Below are 17850 nucleotides of genomic sequence, written 5' to 3' on the forward strand. Positions count from 1 at the left end.
TTCCTAGAATTGACTCCAAGGCACTCCTGGACTCTGCCCGGCCATGGGGGCCTCCTCTGAGTGGTTCAGCCGAGGGGCTTGGCACCCTCCCCTCAGAGGCTCACTCAGCCCTTAAGTGGGGGTGGACGCCACAGAGGGGCCAGGGGGGCGGTTTGGGAGAAGGACTCAGCCACCTTGGCCCAATGTGATGGAACCTCAGCTCCAGGACGTTTCCAGAACAAAGGGACACCTCTTGGCCCTTCCCCACAGTCCCTTCAATCCGCCCACCGACTCAGAACTGGCTTCTCAGGCAGTCCATTCCGCATTTGACTTTCTGCCTCCCCTGCTGGCCCAGGGTTGGACCAAACAGGCCTGAGGCCACTGGGCTGGAGACTGATGAGATCTTTGTCCAGAGTAGGGAATGCCCCCCAAGGCCAGAGGGCCAGAAGGGACCCTGGGGGAAGGGCTGTGAGCAGAGGGCCTGGGGCAGTAGGTCAGAGAGCCCTGAATGGGGGCAGGTTCAGCCCCGGCCCCCGGGGTGGTCCCCACATCCTGGAGCCTGAGACCTGGGATGTGCTGCCCGGAGGCAGGGAGGCCCACAACTGGAGGGCAGAGCTGAGAGAGCAGCTGGGCTGTAGAAACCTGAGGGAGAACATCACTCCAGGCTTGTCATCGCCAGGGGCATGGGTGTGGCACGCAGGGTGGGGGGTGAGGGGCAGGGCGGTGTGGGGCACAGGGCAGGGGGATTGGGGTGCGGGACAGGGGTCTGTGGGGTGCATGCTGCAGGGTGTGGGGCAGAGGGTGTGGGGCACAGAGCAAGGGGGTTGGGGCACGGGATAGGGAAGTTGGGGTGCGGGGCAGGGAGGCAGCTGCCAGCCTGCATGTTGCCTTCAGCAAGGGGCCAACGACCAAGGGTGTTCTGTTCTGACCATGTTCCTGCTCTTCCACAGTGCTGTGTACTGTTCTGCACACAGTAGGTGCTCAGTGAATGCTGCTAACCATTCTGCACACAGTAGGTGCTCGGTCAGTACCGCTAATAGGAGATCAGATTTTCAGCCCTTTTCCCATATGGGGGAGGCACACGTGCACCACCGCCCCCCCCCCCCCCCCCCCCCCCCCCCGCTGCAGCCCCCTCTCCCCGTCTGGAGGCGGCTGCTGATCCAGGGGGAGGTGAGGGACTGTGTAAAATTTCTGGACGTGAGAGACTCCATCTTCTCTTTCGACTAATGAGCTCCCGACCTGGGCCGGACATGGCAATTGTTTCACAATAGCTGCTCATGAAATGTCAGCACAGCCATTGGCATTGGGATCAGTAGGTTAGTACAGTAAATTACAGTAAGTTAGGACAGTGAATCAGTATATGCCAGCGAGAGTTTTTTTCATGTTTATTTACTTGGAGAGCGAGAGAGCACGTCAACAGGGGAGGGAGACAGAGAGGGCGAGAGAGAGAGTCCCAAGCAGGCTCTGTGCCGTCAGTGCAGAGCCTGACACAATGCTTGTTCCCATGAACCGTGAGATCGTGACCTGAGCCGAAATCGTGAGTCGGACGCTCAACCCACAGAGCCACCCAGGCGCCCTGCCAGGTATGGTGTTCTTTGTAAGCGCCAATAAAACAATCAACACCATAGTAATCAGAAGTGGCTCCCCCAGTCAGCAACACGTTAGCAGTTTTTTTCTCTTTTCTTCATCTAAATCATGTGATTACTGCTTCCCTCTTTTCTTGTAGAAACGCCTTGCTTTCCCCACCGAGCGGCACATTTTTCTGATTACTCTGGAACATGTGCTTCCCGAAACCCCCCGCCCCCATGTTCTTACTTAGTTTTGCTTTCGTTTCTCCATGGACAGTGGCGTGCATGTTTTCTGGAGAATTCGGAATCAGGTCCTCTTTATAAAACAAACCGGCCCCAGAATTTGGCGCGTGGCCGTTTGTTGCAGAGTCTCGGGCCTTGACGGGTGGGGGTGTGAGCAGTGGCCCCCACCATATGGGTCCTTGGGGGCAAAGCTCAGGGACCCTCCCTGCGGCCCCAGCAGATCTCGGAGCGGTGACGGGCCTGCCGCCGGCTTTCAGCGGTTTGGATGCGGTCAACACGGCTGCTTTCTGAATCAGTCTGATCTTTTCAGACTATGTGTGTCTCAGTTTAAATGAGCTTCTTGTAGATGGTGTAGAGCAGATTTTTATTTGTCTGATCTGTTTTTTACCCAGATAAGACATCCTCTGTATATTCATAAGGAAATTCATTTCATTACGTGGTTACCTGGATTTTACACTATACTTCTAACAGACTACTCTCGACAATGCTTAGAAACTGAATATATCCACTTGACTATGTTCAAAACGGGCCCCCTTCGAGCCTGCCATCTGGGCGTCTGGTCTGAGGCAACGAGAGGCCAAACCTCGTAGAACGTTTGGGGTCCCTGCAACACTGAGCCCCAGTGTCAAAACGTGTGCCTTCCAGGTGGTGTGCAGGTTGATCAGAACTCGTGTCTCCACTTACGCTGAGATACAGACTTAATGCGCGTTTCTCTCCCCTGGGGAGCGCCAGCCGCTTAGTTCCCGTTTTGCTGCCGGACGCCACACCTCGCTGGCCTGGGTGACAGGCTTGGTGAGATTCAGAGGCTAGAGGGGCGGGTGGGTCGGTGGGTCTTTTGGTCCTGAGGGAGGGGCCTGGCCAGGGGCCTAGGAGTCACCTCAAATGAGGGGATCTCCACTCTTGCTCACCCCTGGCTGGCATGCGGGGCGAGGGACGTGGGTCCTGGGGAGGCACCTGTCGGGGGGAGGTCGGTCCTTCGCAGAAGCCAGGCTGGCAGTGGGCAGTGGGAGGGCGTTGGACAGAGTGGCCGGCCAGCGGGGAGCCCACGAGCCCCGAGGCACCTGTGGGAGGCAGGCGGGACCGTGGGAGGGTGACGGGGTGGAGCACGGCCCGTCCTCACCCAGGACCCGCCACTAGCAGTCAGGCCTTCTCTCGCAGCTTCTGAGGAAGCCGAGCCCCAGTGGTTCTGCCCAGAGCACAGACACAGTCAGCCCGGCCATCTGCTTCCCGCTGTCCCCTCTGTCCTGTGGGCCCATCACACGGCTGCCAACGGCACCCGGCTTTCTGCGAGCTCAGGGCTGGTCTGAGGGATGTCTGTCCGTCGAGATGTCTGTGACCCTCACTCCTCAAATCACAAGGGGTTGGAAACATCTGCGCTTGCTCTGCACAGGGTGCAAGCGTTGGGCGTGAGGCCGAGGGCCGAGACGGGGGCCAGGTCGTCGGGGGAGGCCCCTGCCGGCCCAGGCAGGCCTCCAGGTGGCTGCCATCTGGGGAGGCGATCCCACTTTGCACGTGGCCCCTCGTTGGCAGGTCTGAGTCTGCACGCTCGGGACGGGCCCGGGGGCCAGCTGGCACTGGCCAGACCCACGTCACGGGGGGACAAAGGCCGTGGTGGCCTCCACTGGCTGCCAGTGTGCTCTGCCTTGGGAAAAGTGTACTCAAAGGACAGACGTAACCGGCAAGTGGCAGAATCCTGGCGGCGGCTGGCCTCCGTGTGATGGCTGGGGTGGGGTTCTGTGTTCGTACCCCAGACAAACCGGCTGGAGACAGGGCCTTCTGCTCAGAGGAGGGAAACACAGTCACAGCCTCTGTGGGGGGTCCTCACTCCTCACTCGGGGCCGGGCTGACCGAGGCCCCTCCGTCTGGTGATGGCACGCTCTCTATCACGGCTCCCACGGCTGCCGTGGACAGCCCACACGTGGACTCATCTGCCTCGGCCGCAAGGCCCCGTCGCTGATGCCAGGTCGCGGTCACCTGTCTTGTAGGGCAGGCCCGTGGACCGTGGAGTGCGGGGAGCACGCTGCCTCCTTCCAGCCCAGATCCCGACGGACCCTTCATGCTCCTAACAGGCTCTCTCTTCTGCTGCTTAATCTTTGCCGGGACAGCTTTGGGGACCTGCGGGCGGCTCCCAACCGTCAGTCCCCACGTGGGCTGGCCGGCTGGAGCCCCCGGACGCTGCCGGTCCTCACCTCGGACTTCCAGCAGCTCACCTGTCCGGGGATTGTGCCACCGCCCGGCTCGGCCGGCCCCGCGGCCAGGGGAGGCCCTGCAGGCCGGGCAGTTCCCTGGTCGCCGAGGAGCGGGAGGAAGGACATCCCGCACAGGAATGCTATCTCTGTTTTTGAGGGAAAGGAGGAGCGTCCCTCCCCGCCAGCGGCACACTGACCCCCACCCGCGGCCAGCCCGGTTCTTCTCCACGAACAACCCTTCCCCGTTTCCTCCCGAGACCCGACAGAGCGACCCTTCCCTCTCTCTCCAGACTCGCCAGCAGTCCCGGATGGCAATTCTCTGCTGTTTTCGAATAAACTCATTTTGCTGGTAAAATGAGTGGCTATTGTACTTTTCAGGTTGACAACCCCCCTCAGGAAAGGACGGCTTTCCCTTCCCAAGACCACCGACTTCTCCCGCCTCCCTGTGTCACGCCCGTCCCTCCTGACTGTCCCGGCGTGATGGGGGACCCGGCCCATCTTCCCGTGGCCTCTGGAGGCCTCACGGGCCCTGGGCCATCTGCGTAGGTTACTTAGGGGCCAAAGGAGAGACTTTTATTCTTTTCAGAATGGGGCTTGGACCAGAGATGCAGCCATCCGGGTAGGCAGATAGTGAAAAGAATATGGTCAAGTTCTCTTATCACGTTCTTCCGGATCCTCTCAGACTTTCTGAATTTACACAAATAAAGCCAAAGAGAAATGTGCTCTGTCCACTCCCACCCTTGGTGTTTACAAAGGCAGGGGTGAGCTCTGTCCCTGGTTCCCCCGAAGGGACCTTTGCAGGTAGGGCCATGAGTGCCCACCTTTGTCACCCCCAGCCGCCTGCGGTGGAACCGCCTGGTTCCTGGGTTTCCAGGCCGTGAGTGCAACCCACTGCCTCCCCCAAGGGGCGTGCTGGGTGGTGACAGGCTTGTCCTCTCCCCCACCACCTTGCACCTTGAGACTGGCTTCACCAGTTCCTCTCCTGAGGCCATCCGTGCCCCCGTCTCTCCCTCTCGGCTCCGGTTCTGTGCCTTACCCACCTCGTTCCCTTGAGCTGCCGCCTGTCCCCTCCCCGGGCTCTCGCCACATGGGGCTGTCACGGGCTCTATCACACGGCGTCACGTGTCCAAATGACAGCACCGGGCGAAGTTCCGAACGGTTAGCTTTCCCACGTCAGCCTGTAGCTGTTTGTCCCCGTGAAGTCTCATTGGCATGAGGTCAAACAGCCACGTGGGCCATTCCTTTGAGCCACGGCCCACATCAGTCTTCCGGGTGCAGCTTTGCCGGGCAGAGCCGCCCAGCTGGGCCCCAGCATCCGCGTTCCCCGAGTGGATGCTTCTGGGCCACCGCATTCCTAGACCCCTTGCATGAAGGTGGGCCCCAAAGATACCCAGTGTCCTGAAATAGTGAAATTCAAGTCCATTCCTAAGAGAGTTTTTCGTAAGATTAGAAAAACCGCTTCTAAAATTCATATGAAAGAGCAAAGCGTCAGGAGCGGCCAAGAGGTCTGAAGAGCAAAAAGGTGGGCTTGACCCTCCGGGGCCCGCAGAGCTTCCCCGCTGCCCGGCCCCCAGGCCTGATTGTGACGTGGCGCAGGCCCCTCTCAGGCAAAGTTGGCAGCTTGGAGGAGACCTCGGACCGCAGCCGGGCACGGCGACGTCTAGTTCTGGGCGAAGCTCTCTGACCTCTGCACACCTGGGCTGCGTGGGTGTGCCCGAGTGTGCGCTCTGAGTGTGGGGAGGGAGTGTGGGGGTGGATGTGAGGCCCCTGGGGAGGCACACCCGTCCTCTGATGGGACGTGGGGGGGGGGGGAGCATCACCAGGGGACAAGCCTGCTGACCGAGGATGACGCCAACTCAGAGAAGACGGCGGTGAGGGCCGGGGGTGGGCCGCTCCTCAGACCCTCGTCCAGACCTGCTGCTGGCGAGCGAGGGGCGGCCCGAGCCCATGGCCGGCTGGTCCCAAGGAGGCAGGCGGCTGCCCGCCCAGCCAGGCCACGCGCCCTGGAGAGCACGGCACACGCGGGCCCTCGGAGGGCCCGAGGTACCGCCCGCTCAGCCCCACCGTGCACTCCCACGCACACGCGTGTGCACTCCCACGTGCACATTCACAAACGTGGGCTCACAGTGGACACCCCCACGTGCACACACGGGAGCTCCCGGGCGATCACTGCTTTCCCGGCGCTGAACTGGAAATAAGACCCCGTGACAGGTTTAGGTGTACAAATTGTCAGGATAACTTTTATTTTTTAAATTAGCCACCGGGGCGCCTGGGTGGCTCAGTCGGTTGAGCGTCTGACTCTTGATTTCGGCTCTGGTCAGTATCCCGGGGTCGTGAGATCCGGCCCCGTGTGGGGCTCCGCCCTGGGTGTGGAGTGCTTGGGATTTTCTCTCCCTCTCTCTCTGCCTCCCCTGCTCCCGCTCTCTCTCAGAACAAAGAAACACGTAACACTGTGTTCCTTTCATTAGAACAGCACCCTCCGACTTTCTGATTTCGTGTTTCCTCACGCCGTCCTATTCCCACCATGGAAACCGGGGTCCGGGCTTCTAGTTTATGTCTGGGGCTCAGTGGTTGGAGGGATGGATGCTAGGTCCTGAGGCCCGAGGCCTCCCGCCAGGGACGAGCCGGAGACGCGGGCAGTCAGGGTGAGGGCCCCTCCGCAAGCGACTGGAGATCCCGGGGGCCGGCCCGCGCCGCCCTGGCCACCACCTTGTCACCTCACCTGCTCGCCTCCCCACGCTCGCCCGAACCCACGTCTGGTGCACATTGTCCGGCAGCAAACCCACGGTTCTAGTCTTCAAAAAATATATACCTTATGAGCCAGCTTACGTACAAGTGAAAGAAATGTAAATATTCTTCCTTATATTCAGAAACACGGCCTTGAGTTGGAACTGAGTAGTTAATGGTAAACCAGGCGCGGCACCAAGCAAACCTTCCACCTAAACCACGATGGATTCTCGGGACTCTGGGCCGATCCCTCCACGCGTCGTCGGCAGCGCGCCTGGGAGACTCGGAGCGTCCACGCTGCACCTGAGACACAAAGGTTCCGGGAGACACCTGCCTTCGGTGCCACTGGACGTGATGGAGCGCGTCGCACTCACCGCCTTCCTGTTCTCGGAAGAAAGTGGCTGTAAGATAGCGTCCACCATTCTGAAGTGTGCGTGTTTAGGCCAGCGTGGACGGGGCTCCTGTCACCTCCGCCGGGGCCTGTTCTGTGGCCCTGCTCCCCGGCGCCCTTCCATCTCCCTAAACCGCACGGCAGACTGCTTGGCCTTGGCTCGTCCATTTCGCTGGTGCCCGTGGGTCCCCGATCCCCGATTTCTCCTCGGCCCCCTCCCCCCCCACACGTTCTCCTCCAGGCTCTGCTGGAGGCAGAAGAAACGTGCGGTGAGGAAAGGCCAGGGGGCGGAGGCCTCGAACGTGCAGGCTGCCGGGAATGTGAGATGGTGCGGCCGCTGAGGCAGGCGGCGCGGCGGCTCCTCTGAAGGCGACGCGTGGGGTCACCACGTGTGTGACCCACGACCCACCCTGGGGACACACCTGAGCAAACCGGAAACAGACGCGCAAACAAAACCTGCAGGAAGGCTCGTGGTGGCTTCCTTCATTATTCCACCAAAAGGTGGAAAACCGAAATGTGTACCAGCTGACGCGTGGATGAACAACGTGGTCACCCGCACGATGGACTGTCGTCCGCCCCAAACGGGAGTGACGCTGACACAGGCTTCGGCGTGGACGAAGCTCGTGGCCTTGTGCCGAGTGAACGGAGCCCACAAAGGCCACACAGGTGGGTTCCATGAAATGCCCAGAACAGGCAAATCCACAGAGAAAGAAGGAAGAGTCGTGGTCGAGGGGGAGCAGGTGGGGGAGATGCCGACGCCACAGGGTCCCCTTCGGGCGATGAAGGGCCCGCAACCAGACAGGAGTGGTGGCGTTAACCACCCCAGCCCAACCACGGATGCGCTAACCGCCCCAGGACTGTGCAGGTAAAGACGGCCTGTCGGGCTGAGTGTGCAGCTGCCCTTGGCTTTGACCTTCAGCAGGGTCCACGCTCCCATCCCCTGTGCGGGCGCCAGGTGGCGCAAAGGGCGATCCCTCTGTCCCCGGCTGGCGTCACAGCCACGCACCTTCCCGTGTCCGCGGGATCCGACCTACGTCCTCCAGGCCCGCCGGGGAGATTCCAGGTGACACGGGGCGGTTCCCTGTGATGGTGGGGCCGAGACCACACCGTCCTCGCCCTGGGGCAGCTGGGGGGCAAGGCAGAGGTCTTAGAGAGGCTGGTGTCCCCGACAGAGCTCCTGCTATGGAAAAGCTCAAACTCAAACACAAAAGCCGAGTGGAACAGCCACGCTGAATCCGCCCCTCGCCCTCCCCACCCCTGGCCTCTTCCCCGTCCACCCTGCCGCCATTGGGAAGCACGGTCTGGGGCCCAGGCTGCGGGCCGGCTGGTTTCAGTCGGTGAGTGACTTCGTCACCGCTCCCCCTCCACACGCCTGGCCCTCCCCTGTTGCTTCATCGATTCGCACACAGCTTGGATTTGGCGTTAACGGCATCTCTCTGGCGAGTTTTCCTGATTACAAAACCGTTAGAACCGGCTGACATCTAGACCCAACTGGCGGTCCCCCACACCACGACACAAGGATCGGCAGTTGCTACGGACGGGACACGGGTCTCCCAAAGGTGCTGAGGGTCAGACTTCTGGAGTCCTGCTCTTCAAATGGGAACACAGGCTACAGCTTTACGCAAGGGCCCCCATGGGGCGTCTACCACGTGGCACATCACCTCCTCCCCGGGAGGCCCTGCCCTGGCCGCAGGGTCAGCACGTCACTTTCCCACATTACCTGGCATTTCCGAAGGGCCTGGATGTTAAGGAGTCGGTGTTTTAAGCTGTGCCTGATGACCCTGGGGTCAAACCCTCTCACGGTGACGTGAGCACCGCCCACTTCTCGGGGCCTCTCTCCAGTTCGCCAGGACAGACCACGGCTTTCCGAATGAGAAGCCCAGAGCTTGTCAACTTCAGGCCCAAACAGCTGCGTGTGAGGTTCCGCAGACAAGGGCGACCTTCGGCTGGGGACGCAGGGCCCTGGGCTCTGACACGGTACCTTGCATCTGTCCAGTTCCCTGGGGCTGGGCCAGCTGGGGGGACCACAGCAGGTAGGCTGGCTGAGGCCTGCGACCCTTGAGTGGGGGGCACTGGCCTGTCTTGGGGTTGAACGCGTGTCTGAATGTACCTGGGTGTCATCCAGGGTGAGCCCTGGACCATCCCTGAGGCTTTGTGACAAAGACCAGCTCGGGTGGCTGGGCAGGCAGCGTCACCTGCGCACGGGGCCACAGGGGGTGTTGCGGGAGCCCACGCTGACAGCCACCTGCTATTTATCGGCCAGAGTCCCAGTCGCCACGGGAAGAGTGAAACAAGAGTAGCCTTGGCCAACGTCCATGACGGCTCAGGGGTCGGGGCCGTGTCACCCTGGGCCACCACCTTGGCCATCTTCTGTGCTTCTCCGGGGCTTGGCCCAGCCTGGACTGTGCACAGGATGAGAAGGCTCTGGCTGTTCCGTTGCCTGGTCCCATGGTAGTTTCAAGTTCATTTCAGAAGCCATGGAAAACACGGAGGAGCTGAAAGTGTCAATGTCCCGTGTCACCCACGCCCAAAGGTGGTCTTTGCCAGCATATGGGTCTCAGCCCTCTAACTCTGTGTCCCAGTCTCTAAGGCCAGGCCCTCTCCACCCACGATCCTGTGAACATTAGTTGGCTCTTCTGTTTACCTCAATTCACCAGACTTGGCCAGGGGGGAGGGGACTCAGAAACCAAGGCACAAGCTCCAACCCTCAGACACTGCACACCCACTCTCTTACACGCAAACACGTGCACACTCACAAACGTATGGTCTCAGTGCACACTCACGCCCACGCCACACGCTCTTGCCCATAACTGTGTGCGCTCACGTGCTCACAAGTGCACACTCATGGCGGGACTGGGGCAGGAGGCAGAGCCGGACCGGATGTGCCTCCTGTCCCACCTCAGCCCTGCAGCCAGGGCCTCTGCCAGAGAGGACCCTGGGCCCCGAGAGCCGTCGGGACCCCACAGAAACTGTCCTGACTGCACGGATCAGAGGACAGAGGCCAGGACAGACTGCAGAGACGAGTGCTCCAGCAAGTTTCAGAGGACAGGCAGTTGGCGCAGATTCTTCCTGGAGCCGCGGGGTACTGGGCCCGACCTGGGCCCGAGCGTGTGGCTGGCGCTCCTTCGCAGGAGGCGGTTGGTTCGGGGAGGCCACCCGGCCTGAAATGACCACCAGGGGGAGCCATTGGCACGGTAAATCAGCCACATCCAGGGCCAGGAAATCTGCGCTGCCTGGGATCCCCAGGCCACATCATTGGGGCAGGTCAGGTGCACCTGCCTCTGTGGGCCCCGGCGGTATCCCCTGAGGGCGCCCCTGGCAGGTCCAGCTGCGGGGTCCACGGTGGCCGCAAGGGATTGACCTGAGGGCCTCCCACGTGGGTTTGGTGGCCTTCACTCCGGGAGCAGGGAGGTTGGCCATCTGTGCACAGGGTCCTCCCCAGGAGGAGCTGAGAGGGTCGGAACCTTCTAGCAACGCTCTCTGCAGGCTGGTCCTGCTCTTGCTTCAACACGAATGGATTGAACTGAAGTAAATCTTTAAAACTGTCTGTAATCAAAAAGATTGTTACTGGTTCAGCACAGAAGACAGACGGTGACGGGCTGGCTTCCTGGAGGCCAGTCGGCCAGAGGCTGGGGGAGGCCAGTCCAACACCGCTCGGATTCACCCAGAATCCTAATCCTCAATGCGTGTACTACCCACCCCTCCCAGAGCAGAGTGACTGTGAGCCGGCCATGTGGTGCTGCCTCTGCCTGCTGGAATCTTCCAGCTGGGGAGCCTATAGCCCCAACTCCAAAGGTACCCAGAAGTCTCTGGAAAGAGCTGGCACAGAAACCAGGTGGAGTGCTGTGGGACCAGTGGAGGTGGGGGGACCCTCCCAACACCCCTGGGACTCACTGGGCTTGGAGGTGACGACCTTGAGGTTTGTGCCACCAACAGGTGCAGAAAGCTGAGGGTGTCAAAAATGTCCAAGCCTCTTCTGTCCCCACACTTGCCCCGCAGTGCACATGTCTTTCTCTTCCTTTCACAAAACTACTCAGCCCACGGCCCCCTGCCCACCTCCGCGGCATCGAGTATTCCAGGCGTCCCCGAGAGAAGGGGTGCACCCGCGGTCGCCCCCACCCCAGGTGCCAAGGCGGGTGTTCCTCAGGACGAACTCGGCGGGGAGGTGGTCTGAGACCAGCATCTCTGTGGGCAGGAGGTGGCCTTTGGCCGGTGAGGTGACAATGGGCATTTTTAGATGTACGGACCACAGCTGCTTACCGCCTGAAAGAAAAAAGCCAGTGTTGCTGCACTCCAGGAAACAAACCCAGTCTGCTGTACAGAAGATTCTAGAAACACGATGCTCGGCGAACCCAGGTTGTCCATGTGCCTGTGGGGCCCGGAACTGGCCTCCCTCTGGCTGAGGCGCACGAGGGGCGTCCTGATCCCCACAGACCCCGTCCTGGTCACCGGCTTGGGGACAGCGTTTCCCAGGTCTGACCCTCCTGACCGGCCTGCTGCTCAGGCCCATCCTCAGCAGACAACACCCCAGCCCCGCCCTGCCCACGGGCTGCTGGGAGCTGTGTCAAGACCCTTCCCCAAGCGGGGTTGCTGCTGCCTCCACAGGGTGGCCTCTGCCCCTGCCGGGGTCCCCACCTGCCTGGAAACTCGCAGACGTGTTCAGCGCCACCACAAGGACTTGTGTATGGCACCGAGACCCCTGGGTCTTCAGCGGAGGGGCCCTGCGACCCCAGCGCGCATTCGGCCCTTTCTTGCTCCAGGACTGTTTCCCGCACTCACCGACGAGTCCTCTGGGAGAACTCATGGGCTCTGGATGCAGGGGGGACACCTGGCCATGAGGGAAAAGAGGGGACGCTGGGCCTGCGCCAGGCTCTGGACCTGCCCAGGGGAGAGGGTAGGGCCCCCCTCACCTAGACCCCACCCCAGAAGGACTAAGGACGGTGCTGGCCACAGGGGTGTCAGTGCCCGGGCCCTCCCCTTCCCGCCTGCCCCGCAGCTGTTCCCCGTACTCAACACTAACTCACGGACACCACACTGTAGAAGAAACTTTTAAACAAAAAATTCTGAATATCCACAGAAAACAGAATAGAACAATACCCGCCAGATAGTGAGCGCCCTCTGTGGGTTGGGCTACCGATCATGTTCATTCTCCTTGAATTTGCCTACGTGTGTTCTAAATTGTGGACAATGAATATGCATTATTTTGAAATAAGCAAACAATATTGGAAGTCCTTTCTGGAAGGGCAGGCACTAAGTGCATTATGACCCCGGCTGTGATCACAGTGTCTGCGGGGGCTCTGGTCTCAACAGCACTGCTGACACCCGACACGTCCACCCTGCAGCTGCCTGGCCCTTTGGAAGGACAGGGGCCACCAACGGGTCCGGATCTCAGCAGGTGGGCAGAGCAAATAAGACAAGGAGGGGGGGCCGGACGTGACTCCGGTAGGAGACTGGTCCCACGGACACGGTCTACTTTCAGGAGGCCCCACCTCCTTTGGCAGGTCGGACAGGCCTCCCTCACAGCCTTCTCCACCGCCACATCTTTCTTCATCTGTCTCCGTCCCTGGAGTGAAGCCCCACCCCTCGGAGCTCTGTTTTGTGTGCTGACATATCCCGATGCCCGGAGCACTGTAGGTGCTCATTAAATGTTTAGTGATTGATGGTTTCCAGCACCAGTCACAGAAGGGTCATCACACGATGTGAAGCGTCACAATTTACTGACATTCTATACACCCAAAGGGCAGTGTGGCGTGAGCCCATGTCACATCGGACATTGGTGTGAGACAGTGTGAATGTGAGGGGGATGTACGTTAGGTCCCAAGTGCCATAAACCATGCCTGGGATTTCGGCTGGATGTTTATTGGGTTATTAGGGCGTCCGGCAGTGGTGGGGGTGGGGGCCACACACTGCCGGCATGGCTTCCCACTCTTGCTCAGACACATTCTCTGGCCCAGTCCTGCATCCTTCTCAGGAGTTAAAATAGGAAGTCCCAGAGGGGTCACCCTCCGGCTTCCCATCGTCACTAAGGAGGAAGATGGAGACTTCACCTGTGACTAGAGAAGTGGTGTGGCCAGGATTGATCTGTCCCAGAGAAGACGACGACAAGGCAAAAAACAGGGGCTTTCTGAGGAAGAGCTCAGGACAAGAGCTTGATGCAAAACTCTTCTGACTTTATTTAGTTAACAAACGACACACAAAGAAACGGGTAGTAAACGGTCAAACCGCATAAAATAGCCAACATCCGAAACCAGGCCTCTCCCAGCGCACACCAGAGTCCCCACTGCCGCCGACAGGGTCTCCTGGGGCCCCAGAGACCGTCCAGGCGGAGGCAAGCACGCATCCCCGTCGCCCCCACCTCCGCATGCTCCGGGGCGCGCGTGTCCCACTCGACACACCCCTGCGTGTGGCCAAGGGCGGGGCCGGGGTCCAGACGCGCACCCTGCACCCCACTTCACAAGCTGCGCGGCAGCAACCGTTCGCGAAGCGCGTCGCCCAGGGCGTCGCGTTCCCGGCTCCGTGGCGTTTGGCGGAGGAGAACCTCTCTCCCGCTTACGGGCTTTTGGGTCCCTTCCACGGAGGCAGAGACGGTCCCGATCCTCAGTCCCGACGCAGCTCCCCATTCTTCGTCCCCAGGCACCGGCCCCCCTATTCTTGGCCGGTGGCTCCCCTGGCTGTCGCGGGGAGGGGGCGGCCAGAACGACGGTGGCCACTTGGGCCTCGGGCCCTCAGTTCTGGGGCCCTCGGCCGAAGGGCGGGAAGCGGGCCAGCTCCCCCGGGGCCGAGGCTCCCACGGCAGCCAGGCTCCCCCCACTGGGCCCGCTGCCGGGATCCCACCCGTGGCAGGAGGAGGCCGGGGGCCCGGGCGATGCGGGGGCCCCCTCCCTCGCCCCCGCCTTGGCCCAGGGGCAAGAAGAGAGGATGGCGAGTCCCCTCTTCAGCAGGGCTGTGTCCGCAGGGACCGGCTCCTCGTCCTGCCCCGGAGGAGAGGACTCCAGAACGCTCCGCTTCCACCGGCGCAGGTCCTGCTTCTGGGGTGCGTCTTGGAGGCCCACCGCCCACACCTCATCGGGCTCCAGCAGCACTTTCCAGCACTTTCCAGGACTTTCCGCAGGACCCACCCCGGCGTCGTCTTCCGGAGGTAGACGGCATCGCAGCAGCCCGCCACGGAGAGGCGCTGCGCGTCCCTTACCCAGGCCTCGGCCTCGGCCTCGGCCCGGGCCTCGGCGGGGTCCACGGCCCGCGTGGTGCCCAGCTCCAACACCGTGGGCTCCCCCGGGGGCAGGTCCACTCTGAGAAACCCCTGCCACGGAGGAGGGGGCCTCGGCCAGTGTGCGCGGGCGGGGGCCCCCCGAGCCTCCAGGGGAGGCCCTGGGTCCAGTCAGCGTCCTCGGGGCCCGGGCCCAGGGGTGGGGCGTCCCGAGGCTCCAGCTCGGTGGGCGCGAAGTGGTGGTCCGGGCCCTCCTCCTCCGACCCCGGGGGGGCCGACCGCCACTCCACAGACGCCTCCTGGGCGGGGTGACCCTGGCCCTGCCCCCAGCTCAGCCCCATGCCCGGGCCCCAGCCCTGCTCAGGCCCCGCCTCGGTGGGGCCCATCGGCTTCCTCCGGCGAGTCTCTGGGCTCCAGGAAGGCAGCCTTGAAGCAAGCGAAGCAAATCCCCAGCTGGTCGCCACGTCGAAGCTGATACGCCCAGGACGCGCGGAGGTAGGACACGCCCTCGTCCCCGTACCGCACGCTGACCGGGGGCACGTGGCCACGCTGCCCGCCTCCTACCGGGGTGGGCAGCGAGGGTGGGACGCGCCGGGCACTTCAGGTGGCCCGGCCCACGGGTGGGGGGAGGGGCGGGAGGAGGGGGAGGAGGAGGAGGAGGAGGAGGAGGAGGAGGAGGAGGAGGAGGAGGAAGGCGAGGATCAGGAGGGGGAGAGAAAGAAAGGGGCTTCTTGTGCAGGTATTTGGGGAGGGGTGGGGGTGGGCGAGCTGGGTCCCAGTTCGACAGAGACCTGCAGAGGTTGGGCAGGTTGGACTTCCGGAAGATTCTTCAGCTCCGGCCATGGCTCTATTCTCTGGGAAGCTGCAAAGGGAGAGAGAGCAAGCGAGGTCGAGGTCGGGTGCCCCCTAGCAGGCAGCTGGGAGGGTCACCGGGGGGGAGCCGGGGCGCGGGGCCGACGGCTTGAGACCTGGCCCTTTCAGCTCCGCCCTGCTCAGTGCAGCTGCTCCCAAGGCCTGTGGGGCACACGGCCCCTCCCCCACGGCCCCCCACCCCCAGTCGGCCTTGCCCGGCGGCACCTGAGAGGACCTCAGGGAAACTGAGGGGGTCTGATGGGATCCGAGGGAAACTGCCAGAAGCTGATGAAACTCAGAGCACCTGGTGGGAGCTGAGGGAAGCTGAGGGAACATGGGGGAACCTGAGGGAAACTGATGGACACTGAGGGAAACTAACAGAATCTGAACGAACCTGAGGGAACCTGATAGAAGCTGAAAGAATCCGATGGGACCTGACAGAAGCTGAAAGAATCCGATGGGACCTGATGGAAACTCAGGGAACCAGCCCCAGCCACCTCAGCCTCTCACCCCACCCCGCCCCCTGGACCCTCTCCTCGGCCGAGGGGCTCTCACCCTGCCTGGCACCTCCCTCCTACAGGCACCCCGCCCCCCCAGAAAGGAGGGGAGGCAGTGCACCTGGGAATGTAAAGGGCCCTTTCCCATGATGCCCTGGGCTCATCTGCATGTCTCCCAGGAGCCTCGGCCCACCAGCAACTGAAACTGCTGAGTCACCCACCTCCCTCCCAGGAGCCCCGTGCAGCCCCCCCGGGCGGGGCAGGCTGTCCCCCTCTGGCCTCCCCAGCACCGCCGGGCCTCCGTGTGTGTGTGTGTGTGTGTGTGTGTGTGTGTGTGTGTGTGTGTGTGTGTACGTGTGTGTGCTCTGGCCCATAGAACTCTTCTCGTTGTCCTTTCCGTCTGAGGGTTTCTGGAACTGGGCAGATGGACGCTTCTCCGATGGCCCTCGTCCCTTCGTGGGTGACCTGCCGGCCCCGGGTCCTGTCCCGTGGTTTAAAGTGGGTCTTTTCTAGTTGTCTCTTGATTAAAGGTTTTTTATGAATTCCAGAAAATGTTCAATTCTCAATTATTTACATTTGAAACACATTTCCCACTTTTGTGGTTTATCTCCCTTTGTTTAGACTCTGTGGATGAGGTCGAATGTGTCAATCTCTTCCTTGAGAAAAGATCTTTTTTAAAAAAAATGTATTATTATTATTTAATGTTTATTTATTTTTGAGAGAGAGAGAGGGAGACACAGAATGAGAAGCAGGCTCCAGGCTCTGAGCTGTCAGAACAGAGCCCGATGCGGGGCTCGAACTCATAAACCGTGAGATCATAACCTGAGCTGAAGTGGGACATTTAACCGCCTGAGCCCCCCAGGCACCCTCTATCTTTTTGGTCAGAATCTTTAGTTCACCAGACCATAATGTCAGTTTCTTACATTTTCACCTTATTCTTTCACTTTTTTGCTTGTGTCCTTTGCTTCATAACTTTGTATTTAAATGTCTTTTGTAAAAAATGTAACACAAGAGTATAGATACAGGGCTGTTTAAGTAATTTAGCAAATAATCAGGTCATTCAGCCCTCCCTTCCAAACTTCCAACCAGTGTGTCCAACTGCACCCGGCACGTCCCCCAGGACATCTGACGAGTGTCCCTGATGAACGAATCCGCAGCTGGGCCTGGACAGGGCAGCGCCTGGAGGAGAAGACTTAAGCTGTTTCTGTCATTAGATGACAGCAGAGTTCCTTGGATCAGTGTTTCTCGAATTTTGCTGCAAGTCAAATTGTCTCGGATGTTTGAGAAGTCCCCGTGTCCATGTCACTCCATGTGGTGGACCCCCCAAGGTGACCCCCGGTCAGTCATGCCCTCCCTGTGATTGAAGGTGGAAACCGTGACTTGTTTCTTACCAATAGAAGGGGCAGAGTTGACGGATGTCACCCCCTCGATTGCATTATTTTACATGTACGTACATGATTGTACACGTGTACATATTATGCATGATTAGGTTATGTGATTGCATCCTATGCACACATTGTATACACACGTACACTATCATATATTGATATTTACACTTACACACCTCATGTATGTGTGCGCACACGTGACCGCACACATGCACCTGTGTGTGCCCCAAATCGACTTGCTCCTGCTCTCCCCTCTGATGGAGGGGGCGACAGCCATGCTGTGTACTGTGGGTGGGGGTTGGAGCCTTTGGTCAGTGGGAGGGGCAGGCGGCTGCCTCGGGAGAGTGGGTGGGGGGACCTGCCATGACCTGCAGGGATGCAGCGTCCCCCTTTCCGGCCCCTCCCGGGCTGGCGGCTAATGAACCAGAGCGGCCCTCCTGGCGAATCCTCACCCGTCTGCTAACCTAGCAAGCCGTCAGCGCCCTGGCATCGCTTCTGCTGCTGATACACGTCTTTATCGACGCCTCTGTCACGATGTGTGATCCCTTTGTTCTCTAGCTCCCCTCCCGGCCAATAATCCAGAGCGTATGACGGAGCCTGCCTCAGGTCTCTATTGGACACAGAGAGAAGAAACTCAGGGCACAAAATGAAACAATTTGGGGAGACATTTTTCCGTTTCCCTTCTCAGTACCCAGGGTTATCAAGCTTCTGCTCCGCCAGGGACATCTTTGTGGCGGGGGCCATGCCTCCACCCCTCCCCCGCAGCCCCGCTCCCCTCCAGCAGATGAGCAGCGCTGAGGACTGGGGGG

General features: G+C 60.7%; 1 protein-coding gene and 1 long non-coding RNA gene across 2 annotated transcripts; both read right to left on the reverse strand.

Moving 5' to 3' along the window:
- Positions 1-13943: 13943 nt before the first annotated feature.
- LOC122205903 (testis-expressed protein 19-like) lies at positions 13944-14904 on the reverse strand (the record flags this gene model as incomplete). Its single annotated transcript, XM_042914514.1, is given in 2 exon segments — positions 13944-14682; positions 14684-14904. Coding segments are annotated over 2 exon segments (621 nt in total), but the record flags the coding sequence as incomplete, so codon positions are not given.
- A 100-nt stretch (positions 14905-15004) lies between these two features.
- Positions 15005-15897, reverse strand: LOC122206847. Its single transcript, XR_006196591.1, has 3 exons — positions 15712-15897; positions 15551-15600; positions 15005-15166 (listed from the first exon to the last, which is right to left on the reverse strand). It is a non-coding gene; the product is annotated as an uncharacterized LOC122206847 (long non-coding RNA).
- Between the last annotated feature and the right edge of the window lie 1953 nt (positions 15898-17850).

This window comes from Panthera leo, chromosome E1 (assembly GCF_018350215.1).
Source record: "Panthera leo isolate Ple1 chromosome E1, P.leo_Ple1_pat1.1, whole genome shotgun sequence".
In the NCBI taxonomy this organism is placed as follows: domain Eukaryota; kingdom Metazoa; phylum Chordata; class Mammalia; order Carnivora; family Felidae; genus Panthera; species Panthera leo.